At 43.1% G+C, this 16,964-nt stretch overlaps 1 protein-coding gene across 1 annotated transcript in view; it reads left to right on the top strand.

Annotated features, from left to right (window-relative positions):
* Positions 1 to 16,964, top strand: part of LOC138666507 (zinc finger protein 850-like) — a 146,187-nt gene that overhangs the window by 20,016 nt on the left and 109,207 nt on the right. The window contains exon 6 of the mRNA XM_069754722.1: positions 1,719 to 3,655. Within this exon, the coding sequence (XP_069610823.1) occupies positions 1,719 to 3,655 (1,937 nt within the window). The remainder of the gene's footprint in view (positions 1 to 1,718; positions 3,656 to 16,964) is intronic.

The raw sequence follows: 16,964 nt of genomic DNA, 5'->3' as shown, positions 1-16,964 counted from the left end.
AAAGTAAAAAAAACAAACACTACATACTTACCTACCGCTGTCTGTCCCCCGGCGCTGTGCTCTGCACTCCTCCTGTACTGGCTGTGAGCGTCGGTCAGCCGGAAAGCAGAGCGGTGACGTCACCGCTCTGCTTTCCGGCCGCTGTGCTCACACAGACAGTACAGGAGGAGTGCAGAGAAGCAGAGCGCTGGGGACAGACAGCGGTAGGTAAGTATGTACTGTTTGTTTTTTTTACTTTTAGGATGGTAACAAGGGTAAACATCGGGTTACTAAGCGCGGCCCTGCGCTTAGTTACCCGATGTTTACCCTGGTTACCAGCATCGTTGGTCGCTGGAGAGCTGTCTGTGTGACAGCTCTCCAGCGACCAAACAGCGACGCTGCAGCGATCCGGATCGTTGTCAGTATCGCTGCAGCGTCGCTTAATGTGAAGGGGCCTTTACCCTAAAGATTGTAATATTGGTGGCACTAAGATCAGCCGGTAGGGTCAGTGACTTACAGATTCTATCAATTAACCACCCATTTACACAGATCACAGAAGATAGTTATATTCAGACCAGACCCAGCATATCTTCCGAAAGTGGCATCTAAATTTCACAGGAGCCAAGAAATTGTTCTCCGCTCATTCTTTAGCAATCTAAAAATTCAGAGGAGCAGAGACTTCACACGCTAGATGTTGAACTGTTCTTGGTACAGTATTTATCCATATCAAAACAGTGAAGAAAGAGTAAATCCTTATTTGTGTGGTTCGAAGGAGTTAGGAAAGGCCTCAAAGTACCATGGCTAGATGGATTAGGTATGCCATTAGCTTAGCCCACCGCTCTAGTAATATAGAGAACCAGAGAACTTGAAGGCTCATTCCACCTGGTCCATGGCAACTTCCTGGGCTTAGAAGGCGGAAGTATTGATCGACAGGATATGTAAGACAGCGATATTGTCCTCTCCTTCTACATTCTGAAAGCATTATCATATTAATCTGTCTTATGATGACCTGTCCTTTGGGGGAAAGGTGTTACAAGTGGTGATCCCTCCCTAAGGTGCTTTGGTCTATATAAATCTCTCAGGTGGTGCTGTTATGAGAGAAGGGGAAAAAATCTTCCTTACTTACCAGTAATGGGATTTTACAGAGCCCATGACTGCACCCTTATATTCCCTCCCTTTCTATCACTAGTTGGTGTGCACTACATAGTGGTGTTTAAGGAGAACTGTTGATTGGTGATTGTTGTGTTATTAACAGTCTGGAGGTCCTCTCTTGTTCTGAAACCCAACTGATGCAGAGTCAAGGTACGCCCCTTTTATTCAGTAGGTTTCCTGTCCTTGATAGGTGGATACCCTCTCTCAGGTAGTGCTGTTATGGGCTTTGTAAAATCCCATTACCTACAAGTAACAAAGATTTTTCCACTGGGAGATGATGGACCTGTGTGGGGACTTTTGCTTTGCGGGATGAGAAGAAATTTTTCTTGGTATTATTTTTGCCTCCATAACATTGTTTGGTGGCTTTTTATTCCATATTTGGGAGGCAGAATGAATTAACAGTTGACCACCACTCCACTTGTTCTTCCTATGAGGTTTTCTGTTAGACTGGGGACTGTAATTGTCTTGCTAAATGATTCAATATTTTACATAACTTGCTATTTTTATGGACAGTTTAAGTAGAAATGTTAAAGAATAAAAAGATCACGGATATTTTCAAAAATGATAATTGGTTTTATTCTTGGCAGGTGACTGTACCAGGATATCAGAGGGACAACTGACATCTTCAATTTTTAAATCGGATGATCTTGAGATCCCACAGGACACAGTTGAAGTGACTACCATTACTCACGATATACCATCATCCCTTCACAGCAAAAATGTGTCATGTGATCTTTTGAAACAGGTCCTTCCTTTTGATTCATTGTCGACTACTAAGGAAAATCAAAGTCACAAAATAAGCATTAAAACACGAATGGCTCCTAAGCAAAGAAGCCATTTTCTCGTTCAGAATATGGAAACAGTTTTCCCCTCAAAGTCTTTTCTTAAACATCAAAAAAACACAGCAAAGAATATATTTTCTTGTTCTAAGTGTGGGAAATATTTTAACCACAAATCAAATCTTGTTAGTCATGAGCGAACTCACACAGGGGAGAAGCCTTTTTCATGTTCAGAATGTGGGAAATGTTTTAACCAGAAATCAAATCTTGTTAGTCACCAGCGAACTCACACTGGAGAGAAGCCATTTTCATGTTTAGAATGTGGGAAATGTTTTTTATGGAAATCAAATCTTGTTAGTCACCAGCGAACTCACACAGGGGAGAAGCCTTTTTCATGTCCAGAATGTGGGAAATGTTTTAACCAGAAATCAGATCTTCTTAGTCACCAGATAATTCACCCAGAAGTGAAGACCTTTTCATGTTCAGAATGTGGGAAATGTTTTAGACAGAAATTAGGTCTTATCAAACATCAGAAAGCTCACACAGGGGAGAAGCCTTTTTCATGTTCAGAATGTGGGAAATGTTTTAACCACAAATCAAATCTTGTTAGTCACCAGCGAACTCACACAGGGGAGAAGCCTTTTTCATGTTTAGAATGTGGGAAATGTTTTAATCAGAAGTCAAATCTTGTTAGTCACCAGATAATACACACAGGGGAGAAGCCGTTTTCATGTTCAGAATGTGGGAAATGTTTTTTATGGAAATCAAATCTTGTTACTCACCAGCGAACTCACACAGGAGGAAAGTCTTTTTCATGTTCAGAATGTGGGAAATGTTTTAACCAGAAATCAGATCTTGTTAGTCACCAGATAATACACACAGGGGAGAAGCCGTTTTCATGTTCAGAATGTGGGAAATGTTTTTACAGGAAAGAGTATCTTGATAGGCACCATAGAATTCACACAGGGGACAAGCCTTTTTCATGTTTAGAATGTGGGAAATGTTTTGTAGATAAATCAACTCTTGCTACACATAAGAGAACTCACACAAGGGAGAAGCCTTTTTCATGTTCAGAATGTGGAAAATGTTTTAACTGGAAAGCGCATCTGGATAGACACCATAGAACCCATACAAGGGAGAAGCCTTTTTCCTGTTCAGAATGTGGAAAATGTTTTAACCTCAAAGGGTATCTAGCTATTCACCAAAGAACCCACACAGGGGTAAAGCCTTTTTCCTGTTCAGAATGTGGGAAATGTTTTATAGAGAACTCAAGTCTTATCAGACATCAGAGAACTCACACAGGTGAGAAGCCTTTTTCATGTTCGGAATGTGGGAAATGTTTTACACGTAAATCAACTCTTAATAAACATCAGGGAAGTCACACAAAGGAGAAGCCTTTTTCCTGTTCAGAATCTTGGAAATGTGTTAATCAGAAATCCGCTTTGGTTAACCACGAGGGAACCCACTCAGGCAAGAAGCCCTTTTCCTGTCCAGAATGTGGGAAATGTTTTTACCAGAAATGCCATGTTGTTATACACCAAAGAACCCACACAGGGGAGAAACCTTTTTCATGTTCAGAATGTGGGAAATGTTTTATAGAGAACTCAAGTCTTATTAGACATCAGAGAACTCACACAGGGGAGAAGCCTTTTTCATGTTTAGAATGTGGGAAATGTTTTACACAGAAATCAACTCTTAACAAACATCAGAAAAGTCACACAGGGGAGAAGCCTTTTTCATGTTCTTAATGTGGGAAATGTTTTACACTGAAATCAACTCTTAATATTAGAAAAGTCACACGAGAGAATCCCTTCTCATGTTCTAAATGTTGGATGAGTCATTCCTCAGGTTTGGCCTCTATAAAATAAAACCACTCAGTCTCACCTCCTGTGTTAATGCCGTTCCATTGGCACTCGCTTTCCCAGGGCACCTGTCAAGTTGATACATCACACAAGGCATGCTCCCAATCAGTGACGGCTTCACTGTTCCTGCCTTCAGACGTATTGAGAATCAACAGAAAGCCAGGGCTGCGACTACTCTCTGACTTCCTCATATTGTTCGATTTGTCTGAAGGTGGGAATAGTGATGCCATCCCTGATTGAACATAGTGTTCACATAATGTAACAACTTCACATGCGCCCCAGGAACGCAAGTTCCAACACCGCTAGAATGACAGCGGCATGAGAGGTGAGTAGAAATGTTTTTATTTTAACAGGACCAAACATGAGGAGTGATAAGGGGTTGTCTACGTAAATATCAAAAATCCCACGAGAGAAGTCATTATCATACTTAGAGTGTGAAAAATGAATTACTGGTAAATCATATTTTGTTCACCATCAAAAATATCTCAGACAGGGAGAAACTATATGCTAGTGACAAATTATACAAAAAATAAAGCAGACAGTTATATAATTAAATGAGATGGGGAAATTACTTTAGAATGTACCATGTTTTTGGATGATAAGACACATTTAGCAAGAAAAAAAATCTTGCGCATGTCCTTATCTCTGCCTATCAGTGCACCTCGTGACATGATCGCAGGTCGCCGATGGGTTGTCATGACAGCTGGGGGTCAGCTGATAACCCCCGTGGTTGTCATTATTGAGATCCTTCGAAATCCTGCCTGTGGCCGTGCCTCAAAAAAGACCTTGATTTCTGCTATATGCATATAGCTCAAGCGATCAGACAATTGCATTTTCAAGTCCCCTAAGGGGGCTAATAATAACACTAAAAGATTAAAAAAAAAAAAATCTGAAACCCCCCCAAAAACTTCAGTTCAAATCAAACCCCTTTTCCTTCACTGAAAATAAAGATATTAAAGCATGAAAAAAAGTGTTATCGCCACATTCAGAAAAGTCATATCTATCAAAATATAAAAACAATTAACCCCTTCATGACGTGATTTTCCGTTTTTCCGTGTTCGTTTTTCACTCCCCTCCTTCCCAGAGCCATAACTTTTTTATTTTTCGTCAATATGGCCATGTGAGGGCTTATTTTTTGCGGGACGAGTTGTACTTTTGAACGACATCATTGGTTTTACCATGACATGTACTAGAAAATGGGAAAAGAAATTCCAAGCGCGGTGATATTACAAAAAAAGTGCAATCCCATGCGTGTTTTTTTGGCTTTTTTGCTAGGTTCACTAAATGCTAAAATTGACATGCCATTATGATTCTCCAGGTCATTATGAGTTTATAGACACCAAACATGTCTAGGTTCCATTTTATCTAAGTGGTGAAATAAAAATTCCAAACTTTGCTAAAAAAAAAAGTAAAAAATGGCGCCATTTTCCGATACTTGTAGCGTCTCCACTTTTCGTGATCTGGGGTCGGGTGACGGCTTATTTTTTGCGTGCCGAGCTGACACATTTTTAGTGATACCATTTTGGTGCAGATACGTTCTTTTCATCTCCCGTTATTGCATTTTAATGCAATGTCACGGCGACCCAAAAAAAGGAATTTTGGCGTTTCAAATTTTTTTCTCGCTACACCGTTTACCGATCAGGTTAATCCTTTTTTTTTATTGATAGATCAGACGATTCTGAACGCAGCAATACCAAATGTGTAGGTTTGAATTTATTTTAATTGTTTTATTTTGAATGGGGCGAAAGGGGGGTGATTTAAACTTTTATATTTTTTTATTTATTTCATATTTTTTTTAAACATATTTTTTTTTTTCTTTTGTCATGCTTCAATATCCACCATGGGAGACTAGAAGCTGGCATAGCCTGGTCGGCTCTGCTACATAGCAGCGATCATCAGATCACTGCTATGTAGCTGAATTACAGGCTTGCTATGAGCGCCGACCACAGGGTGGCGCTCACAGCAGGCCGGCATCAGCAACCATAGAGGTCCCAAGGACCTCTATGGTTACTATCCTGACTCATCGCTGACTCCCGATCATGTGATCCTTGTGAAGGCATGTACTACGGAGGACAGAGAATGAACTTCAATCCAATATTTCAGCCAGCATGCAACCATCGGGTAAGGAAAGGGTGAATCAAACACCCGAAAACCCCGCCCCTATGGCTGAAGATTGTTCCCTCCAAATTCAGGTGACAGAGCCCCTTTAAGGTTGATCCCATTAGTTTGCATATCTTTTTCTTGCTTTTTCTTCAAGGTCTCAAAAAATGGCGACGCAACCCAATTTTTTTTTTCACAACTAAAATAATTTTAAAAATGGACATGTTTTTGAGTGCCATAATAGTATGGATGAGCAGAATCTTGTTACATAGTCCATTTTACCACAAAATGTACACCACAAAAATAATTCCCAAAAAATAATGTCGGAATTGTGTGAGGGTTTTTTTTTCACATTTTCACCAAACCTGGAATTTCTTCCCGTTTTCCAGTACACTCTGTGGTAAAATGAAAGGTGTAGTTCCAAAGTACATCTCATTCCACAAGAAACATGCCCTCATATGTCTGTGGACAAAAAAGTAGGAGTTATGGTTCTGGGAAGAAGGGGAGAAAAAATTGGAAATGCAAAAACAGAAATTGGCCACAGTATGAAGGGGTTAAAATTTGTAGCTGTCTCTTCTTTCCATGATATCAAAGAGTTTTACTTTTACTGCTACATATAATTAATGCATAAAAGTTTTAGTACTTTGAAACATTATTACTTTTGCAGATGTAAAGATGCTGAATATTTTGTTATGCCAATGTTCTGATATTTACTGGAAACTTGGGAACAATTCAAATAAAACATGCCTAAACACTATTGTGAATAATAAAGTTACAGAAATTGCACTACAACATTTGCTCCTCATTCATTGACCACTCGTTTTTTGCTCGTCTCTTGTACTCCTGCATCGGATCATCTCTTACAATTCTCCAACAGTAATCTGTAAGCATTGATGGATTTCATTTCGTCACTCACCGCAATTTGGTGGAAAGAAAGTCTAGATGTGAATGTTTTTACATGAATCTTGAAAGACATGTTACAGCCAAGATCCTTATGTTTTTAGATTTTCCAACAACTCTTCATAGCTATCTGCTCTTGAGTTTCCCAAAAAATGAGATACCACTAATGTCAATGCTAACTATGCAGCCTTTTTTATGCCCTACAACAAATGGAGACATTCCTCATCTTGAAGAAGCTTACAAATCTGCGTTGAAAAAAACTCCTTTCTTCATCAGTGTGGAGGTACTTTGCTCCAGAGTAACAAATAGAACATTCTTACAGTTTGAGAATCCTCAGTGGTTGATACCTTTTAAGTGGCTAACTGAAAAGATGGTAACAAATTGCAAGCATTCGAGACTACTTAGGTCACTTCATCAGACATAGTATAACACAAATCTGAAGAGCCACATACTTATGCACAAGAGGACACAGGAATCTATTATATAAAGCTGAATGTGTATGTGTGTATGTCCAGGATTGGCATCTGCACTGTCGCAGCTACAGCCACAAAATTTTGCACAGTCACACGTCTGGACCCCAAGAGCGTCATAGGCTATATTGTGAGGTGAAATTTTAACCCTGTGCTTTCCAATTCACCAAACAATTTTGCCCCTATCTACATAATGGGGAAAACGTGAAAGGAAAAGTGTTGGAGGCAAATTGACAGCTGCCAGATGTGAACAAGGGGGACTTAAAGAATGAGAGCAATGGCGCCAAAGAGTATATACCGTACAGTTGCTAAGGTGGAGCCCCGACATGGGATACTCAGCACACACGGGGATATAAACACACACACAAAATGCGCCACACACTACCACGTGCTTGAACACATATACCACCCTCAGCACACATTTCACCACACATACACCAACCTCGCCACATAAAAGTCGAAACACAAAAGTCACCGCTCAAAACTCGCCACGTGCAAAATTCGCCACATGCAAAGCTAGGCTCGCAAAACTAGCCACACGTGCAAAACTCACCTCATGGAAATCTCGCCACACACAAAACTTTAACACGCGGAAAAATTGCCACATGCACAAAAGTTGCAGCACATGCAAAAGTTGCCTCACACAAAACATGCACATACTCAAAACACACCACACATAAAACTCGCCACGCACAAAACTTGCTGCACACAACTTGCTACACTAACCTGTCACATGCAACTCGACACACAAGTTGCTACACGCATGTCGCCACACAAAACTCGTCTCACAAAAGTCGCTACATGCATGTCACCACACGCAACTCAACACAACTTGACATATGAAACTCGCCCTAAAACACACAAGTCTGGTATCCTTCAAAAATAAAAATCTGATTAATAAGCAAACTACAAGAGCAACAAATGTACCATATAGGAAATACGGCAGCTGCCAGTCACATGACCTGTCTATTATGTGTATGTGTGAGCTAATATATACTGTCAGGGGGGAGGGCTACCTGTTGGCTGGGAAATTATCAGGCTGCCAATTTATCTTACAAATACTGAGGTAAAAATACTGACCAAATAACGTGTGAACGAGGTCTAATACAGGAGGAGATGACATACAGGTACATATTATATACAGGGGAGATGACACACAGGTATATACTATATACAGGAGCAGATTACACACAGTATATACTATAAACAGGAGGAGATGACATACCGGTATATACTATATACAGGAGATGACATACAGGTTAATACTATGACAGATGTGAGGTCGAAATGACAAGTGTTAGGGGGGAATGAGAGGAGTGAGGGGGAAAATGAGATGTGAGGGGGAAAATAAAAGATGTGAGGGGGAAAATGAGAGGCGTGATGGGAAAATAGGAGACATAAGGTGCTATAACTAACCACAGATATTTACTATGCCCAGGCAATGTCGGACTCTTCAGCTAGTAATGCAATAAATAAAGTCAAGTAACGTGAAGCAGAACTGTCAGTTTGGGAAGGGGAGAAAACAGCTTTGGCCATAAATATTGGAGCAGTTCATAGATAAGGAGTGTGAAAGTTTTATTGTCCTGTGATTGAGGTTTGGCTCAAGATTGTCATACCCCAAAATGGCCTAGGAGCATATTCCTTAGTTGATGTAGAAAAACATAAATCCTTTTGACGCATTCGTTCCTGAGTATGTCAAAGGTCGTCATAAGTTTATACCAATTTTTTCTCTCTAGATTTGAAGTTACCTTTTTAAGTAATTTCATATAATTTGTGCTTTGATCAGAAATACAAAAATGTTTGGCCACAGGTAGACCTATTTTTTTCTTTCATTGTGTAGCAATAAGAATTCAACCTTGTTCTAAGTTTTTGCATGGTCTCCCCTACATACAGACCCCCATCTGGGCATTTGGTACATATAATTAAGAACACTACATTAGATGTGATGCAGCTGACAGTGCCTGGGATCTTGTAGTCCTGATGTGAGTTGTGGATCTTTATCTTGTCCATAGTCATCATAAATGGATATAGGGTGCCGACTTGTCCTCTTCCTTCTGAAATTCCACTAAGACCTGTGCTGGCTGGGTCAGACAAGAAATCACCCAGATCTAATGATTAACAGATCCAAAATCTCCATCTTTACAGATTATTCTATAGAACTGTAGAAACAAAGAGCCTCATTCTTTGATATCAAAAAACATCTGAGAGAGATGCACATTCCATATTTGATGATATACAATGCCTAAATAAGGGTGGTAGCCGGAAGTACTGTGCACTTTTTTCAAGATTCAAAAGAAGCAGCACAGTGGCTCAGTGCTTAGAACTGCAGCCTTGCAGCGCTGGAGTCCTGGGTTCAAATCCCACCAAGTACAACATCTGCAAGGAGTTTGTATGTTCTCCCTGTGTCTGCGTGGGTTTCCTCTAGGGTCTCCAGTTTCCTCCCACATTCCAAAACACATACTGATAGGGAATTTAGATTGTGAGCCCATCGGGGACAGCGATGATAATGTCTGTAAAGCGCTGCGGAATATGTTAGCGCTATATAAAAATAAAGATTATTATTAGAAGCTCTTCACTGCATGGATATTAATGAGTGTTATGACCTATCCTGTGTTGGAGTAGTGGTATTGCAACCACTACGTTCACCACCGGCAGATTGTTTAGTCAGGAATCACCCAGAGGTAAGTACATGGGAGCAGCAGTATAGTTTGGATGAGGCTTAATAATCACACAAGGAAGGTAGTGCAATGCCAGATTTAAGTAGGGAGTTCAATTAAGGGATTACAGGGTGCAACCAATCAGGAACAACACAGGTTCTAGTACCTTGGTTAGCAACGAACTGTTCAGGGAGCTGAATGGCTCAAAGAGACAATCTGCCGCCTAGTGCACAAGAGCTGCTGGATTCGAATCCTGACAGTAATCCACCTCCTTCCAGGATGACCTCTAGGCATCTCAGGAGCTGGCTTGAGATGTCTCCAATGAAAGGCTTTTGTAAGCCTGGGTGCATGAACGTTATATCCTGGCTCCCATGAATTATCTTATGGTCTGTAACCCCTCCAGTGCACCAAATATTGTAATCTCCCTCTAAATCCTCTAGAGTCCAGAATTGTATCCACAATCTATTCTTCACCATGAACTTTTTCTGGTGGAGGAGGTGTCTGAGTTCTTCCAAGAATCGGGTTCTCACTGAATGGTTTGAGCAAGGACACATGGCAGACGGTGAATTTTCAGGCTGTTAGGAAGTTTTAAACGGAAAGCAATTTGATTAATTTGTGCAGAAGTTTGAAAAGGTCTGTAAGGATACAGCATTGTATCTTATTTAATCAGACGTCTATTTTTAACAAGCCAGGAAGAATAGACTGTTATCTCTATGTTGACACTTGAATTTATGCGTTTTTTCTTCAGTTAAGGTACCGTCACATTAAGCGACGCTGCAGCGATATAGACAACGATGCCGATCGCTGCAGCGTCGCTGTTTCGTTGTTGTGTGGTCGCTGGAGAGCTGTCACACAGACAGCTCTCCAGCGACCAACGATGCCGAAGTCACCGGGTAACCAGGGTAAACATCGGGTTACTAAGCGCAGGGCCGCGCTTAGTAACCCGATGTTTACACTGGTTACCATTGTAAATGTGAAAAAAAAAACACTACATACTTACATTTCGGTGTCTGTCGCGTCCCACGCCTTCAGCTTCCCTGCACTTTGTAAGCACCGGCCGTAAAGCAGAGCGGTGATGTCACCGCTGTGCTCTGCTTTACGGCCGGCCGGCGCTGACACAGTGCAGGGAAGCTGACGCCGGGGGACGCGACAGACACCGGAATGTAAGTATGTAGTGTTTTTTTTTTTACATTTACAATGGTAACTAGGGTAAATATCGGGTTACTAAGCGCGGCCCTGCGCTTAGTAACCCGATGTTTACCCTGGTTACAAGTGAAGACATCGCTGAATCGGCGTCACACACGCCGATTCAGCGATGTCAGCGGGTGATCCAGCGACGAAATAAAGTGCTGGCCTTCTAGCTCCGACCAGCGAAGTCACAGCAGGATCCTGATCGCTGCTGCGTGTCAAACACAACGATATCGCTATCCAGGACGCTGCAACGTCACAGATCGCTATCGTTATCGTTCTAAAGTTGCTCAGTGTGAAGGTACCTTTAGTCAAGAGTCTGAAATGTTTACACTTTGCATATGCACTTTACAAGGAATACTAACCTCAGCATAAAGGGAGACACTTAGGCTAGTTTCACACTAGCGTTCGGCAGGGCTGAACAGGGCTGCAGACTTCCTCCGTGGAGCCATGCATAAGCCTCCGCATGCGTCGTCTTGACGTTGTACTGACCTGCGACAAACACAACATATTGGGATTTTGTTGCGGTCAGCGCAGCTTCAAAACAACGCATGCGGAGGCTTACGCATACATCCGCATGGCCTGCGTACCCAATGTTAAAGATAGGGTACGCAGGACGCATGCAGCCGTAGGCAGAGCTGAATGAAGAGGTGCAGCAGTGGGCGGGGCTTCATGGAGGAAGTCTGCAGCCCTGCCGAACGTTAGTGTGAAACTAGCCTTAGTGAGGCATATGTATGCAGACATTAGTATGATGTAAAGTGCATGTGCAGGCACATGCACTTTACTATGAGTGCCCTTAAGTAATACAGGATTACTTTAGGTAACCTGATTTGGTGCTTCTTGACATTACCCGGCATCATACTAATTTCTGCATACAGATCTTTCTTACATATGTTCTTGTGACTTTGCCTCACTAAGGCTGGATTCACATTACGTTTAAGCAGTCCGTTAGACGGACTGCGTTACACCGTGGCATAACGCGGTGTAACGCAGACCGTTAATGCCATTAAACACTATTTCGGGTGCATCACTAGCGCACGCCCAAAATGGGCATGTGCTAGCGATGTGCCGTCATTGAGTGATGGACCCTCGGACGCCGGCTGCAGCGTTTCCGGGTCCGTCACTGCTAGCGCAGAGAGAGCATCTGCTAGCTCTATCTGCGCTAGCGCGATGGCATGTCGGCACTTGCGTTAACGCAGCGCGTTTAACGCATGTGTTGAACGGGCTGCTTTAACGCAATGTGAAACTAGCCTAAGTGTCTCCCTTTATTTGGAGGTTATTATTATCCCTGTTCTTTCTTTTCTTATTTCTATGTATAGTTGTATTGGTATTGTATTAATAAACATTATTTAAATATTTAGCTAGAATCTCTTTTATGCTTTGGCAATATTTACAGTTTGCTAGGATTTATGTGTGTATGCCCCTCAATAGAGGCATACATTTTCTGTACGTCGCCTCTCCTTTACTGCAGACAGAGGTTTTCGGATTGCATCAATTTGCATAGGGTCAGGCACGCTTTCCATTAGAGGGAACCTGTTACCCCCTGGTATTTTTAACTAAAAGAGCCACCTTGTGCAGCACTAATACTGCATTCTGTCAAGGTGGCTCTTTTATTTGGGGTCCCTTCCAACGCTGCAATATTCTTTTTTTTTATTTGCCCGCCATACCTGTAGTCTGTCCAGGGGACATGTCTTTTCCCCCGGACACAAAAACCTCCCTGCCATCACTCTTCCCCGTCGGTCACCGCCTCCTGTGCCTTCATTAACATCCACAGCGCCTGCGCTGTAAGTTCCCATCATGTGATGTGAGTCGAAGGGCAGCGCAAACTGCACATGCCCGAGAAAGGAACTTACAGCGCTTAACGGGGACGTTAATGAAGGCACAGGAGGCGGCGCACGGAGGGGCCGAGTGATGGCTGGGAGGCATTTGTGTCTGGGGGGTAAAGACATACCCCCCGGACATACTACAGGTATGCTGGACAGCCATACATAAACATTCACACATAGTTCTGGACCTGAGAAACATTTTTTTTATCAGCCAAGCATTTGTATCTGTCCCCCATAACCTTAAGGTTGTTCTGTACCCCTTGCCGAACAGAAGAGTGCAAAGAAGAATAACATTCCTCCCCATGAATCCCCGAAAGCCCATCTGCACAGAAAGTATTGAACTGAGGGTGCAAGCTGTATGTACCAAAAAATGGTGACTTACCAGTGGGGTCATTACAATTATTGCTCAAAGTGAACTCAGCCAGAGGTAAATAAGATAATAATAATCTTTATTTTTATATAGCGCTAACATATTCCGCAGCGCTTTACACACATTATCATTGCTGTCCCTATTGGGGCTCACAATCTAAATTCCCTGTCAGTATGTCTTTGGAATGTGGGAGGAAACCAGAGTGCCCGGAGGAAACCCACGCAAACACGGAGAGAACATACAAACTCTTTGCAGATGTTGTCCTTAGTGGGGCTTGAACCCAGGACTCCAGCGCTGCAAGGCTGCTGTGCTAACCACTGCGCCACCGTGCTGCCCTGACAGGGAGCGGGTTCACACTATACACGCAGGCGCAGATGTCCATTGACACCATGCTATGGACTGGCGCAGGCGCAGTGGCTCCGCATTAACTTCCGGTCACATGACCGGACGGCGCAATGTGAAAAGGGTTCCTCCTCCGGTGCAGTACACACCTGCTGCACCAGCACGCCGTTGCTCCCGCAGGACTACTGCGCCACCAATCCTAGTAAGTACTATTGTTCACATTTATCACCCACTTGGACTCAAGCGGTATCATATGCTATATTCTCACCCTGACCGCTCTACCCATTATAGCTCAGTTATCACGGGCAGGACAGCGCTCCCCTGGCTCGCCGCTCCCGTGCAGTACACATATACTGCACTAGCACGCCGTTGCTCCTGCAGGACTACTACATCACCAATTCTTGTAAGTACTGTTCTGTACATTTACCACTCATTCGGACTCTAGCGCTATTATATACCATAGTCTCACCCTGACCACTTTTACCCACTATAGCTCAGTTGTCGCGGTCAGGACAGCGTTCCCTTGGCTTGCCGCAAACCCCGCCTAGACCATCCATTAAACTGGTATATATTTCCCCCTTTTTTTCCCCTTTTTTTCCCTTCTTTTTCCCTCCTTCATTTCATACCCTCGGTCACGTCACATCACATCATTGAGAGATGCACCACTACAGATTACATCTATGTTTCTGTCCCCAATGTTACACTTTGCCAGTGATATCTGGGCTATTTTCTTAACAACTCTTCCCCTTATCCTTTACCTTTAGGATGTATATCATCAATTTGAGAAATTCCAAATACGGTGCCAATAATCTTTCGGTGACCTTAAAGGGTATGCTCCATGTCTATTTAATTTGGATTGAATTTTATTCCTTTTGAAATCTATACTCTATGCCAATTTTTGTACTGCTGATACCCAGTATCTTTTGTTCTTCGATGTCGCTAGCCTAGATGCATCTGCATATTTGCGCCCACACAAACCTGGATATGCTGGCTCTCTCATATTTTGTACATATTTTGTATATTTTGTATATGAAACATTCTGATTGTATATATTGTTTTATTTTTTTTCCAGCGACTATGTGATAAAGGCCGGAGTCTGGCCAAAACATCTAAAAACTGTCGCTTCACCCACCACCGTTAATAAAATGTATTCACTTGAAAGCATATTTTCTCATCGAGTGCAGTGATTCTATATTTATTTTGGACTTTACGGAACTTTTGGTTCCTTTTCACTGGCACCGTTTCTCTACGTGGTCGAGTGCTAACCATCTATACTAGAATTAGATAAAATCTTATATTTACAAAAAAACAAAGAATAACTTTAAGCAACTTACAAAAAAATGAACAAAGAAAAACGCAAGAAAAACATAATACATATTATAGTTGCAATTCAATAGTGGAACATGATCTCTCTCCGCGCATTCAGACCTGCAGGATGGCAGTTAATCCTGAGTAGTCCTGAAGACAATGATGAGCTGTGTATTCCCGGCAGCGATGAGTCTCTGATGCCTCCTGCGGGACCTGGAGTCCAGCAGGTGCTGTGAGGGTAAGGCACAGGCTACAGCAATGTCAGAGCCCAACATGGCCCGATAAATAAGCATCGGGGGGTCAGAGTTCAGTTCACGGTCACAAACCCGATCCTTCTTAGGCGACACACATGCGGTACTCATGAGCCCAGAGCGTTTGGCAGCTTGCTTAGTGGAGGCCAGCGGGCACATGGTACATCTTTGTTCAGTCTCTACGGCGTCAACGGGGATGTTGGAGCGTGGGCCAGTGCTGCTGCGGTGCTCAAGGGACGGAGCACTCACCTCCCCCTGCTGCACGCAGTCAGTTCCCACTAAGTCTGAGTGTTTCCATGCATGTATTTGCTTTTTAGCCTGAGACACGCCCCCTGCTGTCAAGCGCAAAGGTTGGTCCGGTTCTATAAGATTTCCCCGGACAACAGAGGAGACAGTCCTGACAATTTCGGACCCGGAGCAAGAAAGGTACCCCTAGCCCGATCCTTGTGCTTGCATCTGCATTGCTGGAAAGTGTGTCTCATTAAGGGAGAGGTTGAGGGCACAGGTGGAGGCCCTATAGGAGGTGGAGGAGGCAGAAGTAGTGGAGGAAGGGTTGCACACAAAGGTTTGTCCCGCAGGCCTTGGGGATTCCAAGATGTGCTGTCTTGTGACACCATGGCGTCTCTATCTTCTGGTGTGCATTGTTTGTTATCCAACTTTACGTGTTTAGTATTGTGGTTTAGTTGTCCAACCTTAGGTACATTGCAGTTTATTTTGCCAAGCTCTGTTGTCTAGTAGTTTAGTTCTCCTTATTGTGGTGTGTAGTGGTTTAGTTCTCCATCCCCAAGTGCTCTGCAAGCCTTGGGGATTCCAAAACTTGTGGAGCAGCCCCTTCCCCGCCTGCCCCCACAGCCACCAGAGTCACCCAGTGCCCAGTCAGTGAGATGTAACTCCCCTGTCCATTCCTGCTTGTCCAGTGTCAGTGTTGAAATGCACCCTGTCACACATCGATTTTTTTTTCAAGGAACAGGTGATGTTGGTATAGCGCAGGCACATCTTTCTTAGAGAAGTAATCGTGACTGGGCAACTGGTACTGGGGGACTTCAACTGCCATCAACTTTCGGAAACCGTCTGTATCCACAAGGCAGAAAGGCTGCATTTCCGTGGCCAACAGATTGGATTGGTCATCCAATTATCAAAGAGATCACAGGCCAGGAGTCCCGCTTTGGTCTTTGGAGTGAAGAGCTTTCAGCTGGCCCCTATCATCCAGACAATGACTCTATTGGGCGATGATCAACCGAGGAGGCTGCAGGTTGTTCACAATAATTAGTTATCGCAAAACTAATATTGAGCGTGCGGCATATACACCTCCGGATTACAACGCATGGAATATGTTTACATATCGCCGTACGATCACTGCTAACTCCACGATAACCCCACACTCCTCACTGCAACCACCAATCCAGTTAATAAATAAAGGCCAATTGGACGCCATTCTTCTTTTGAGGTTCACACTATCAGGGTGTTCCATCCCCTCTCCCTCAGAGTAGCAGACAAATACCGTCCCCCAGTCTCAGCCGTTCACTTCCTTCACCACTTTTCTGCCTTGCTGCCATACTACATGTCCTCAGAATTGCCAACCCTTATCCTGGGAGACTTTAACAGCCCCACCTCCCCAACTCTATCCCAGTTTGTATCTCTAGACACTTCTTGTGGCCTCTCACAACTTTCAACCTCTGAGAAACACAAAAACGGTAACACCCCTGATCTGGACTTTGTCCGGCTTAGTTCGATCTCCTACCTAGATAACTCATCTCTTACCCTTTGTCCCCCATGAAAT

This window comes from Ranitomeya imitator, chromosome 2 (genome assembly GCF_032444005.1).
Source record: "Ranitomeya imitator isolate aRanImi1 chromosome 2, aRanImi1.pri, whole genome shotgun sequence".
In the NCBI taxonomy this organism is placed as follows: Eukaryota; Metazoa; Chordata; class Amphibia; order Anura; family Dendrobatidae; genus Ranitomeya; species Ranitomeya imitator.
Note: the sequence above shows the minus strand (reverse complement) of the source record. Positions and strands in the feature narration are given on the sequence as shown.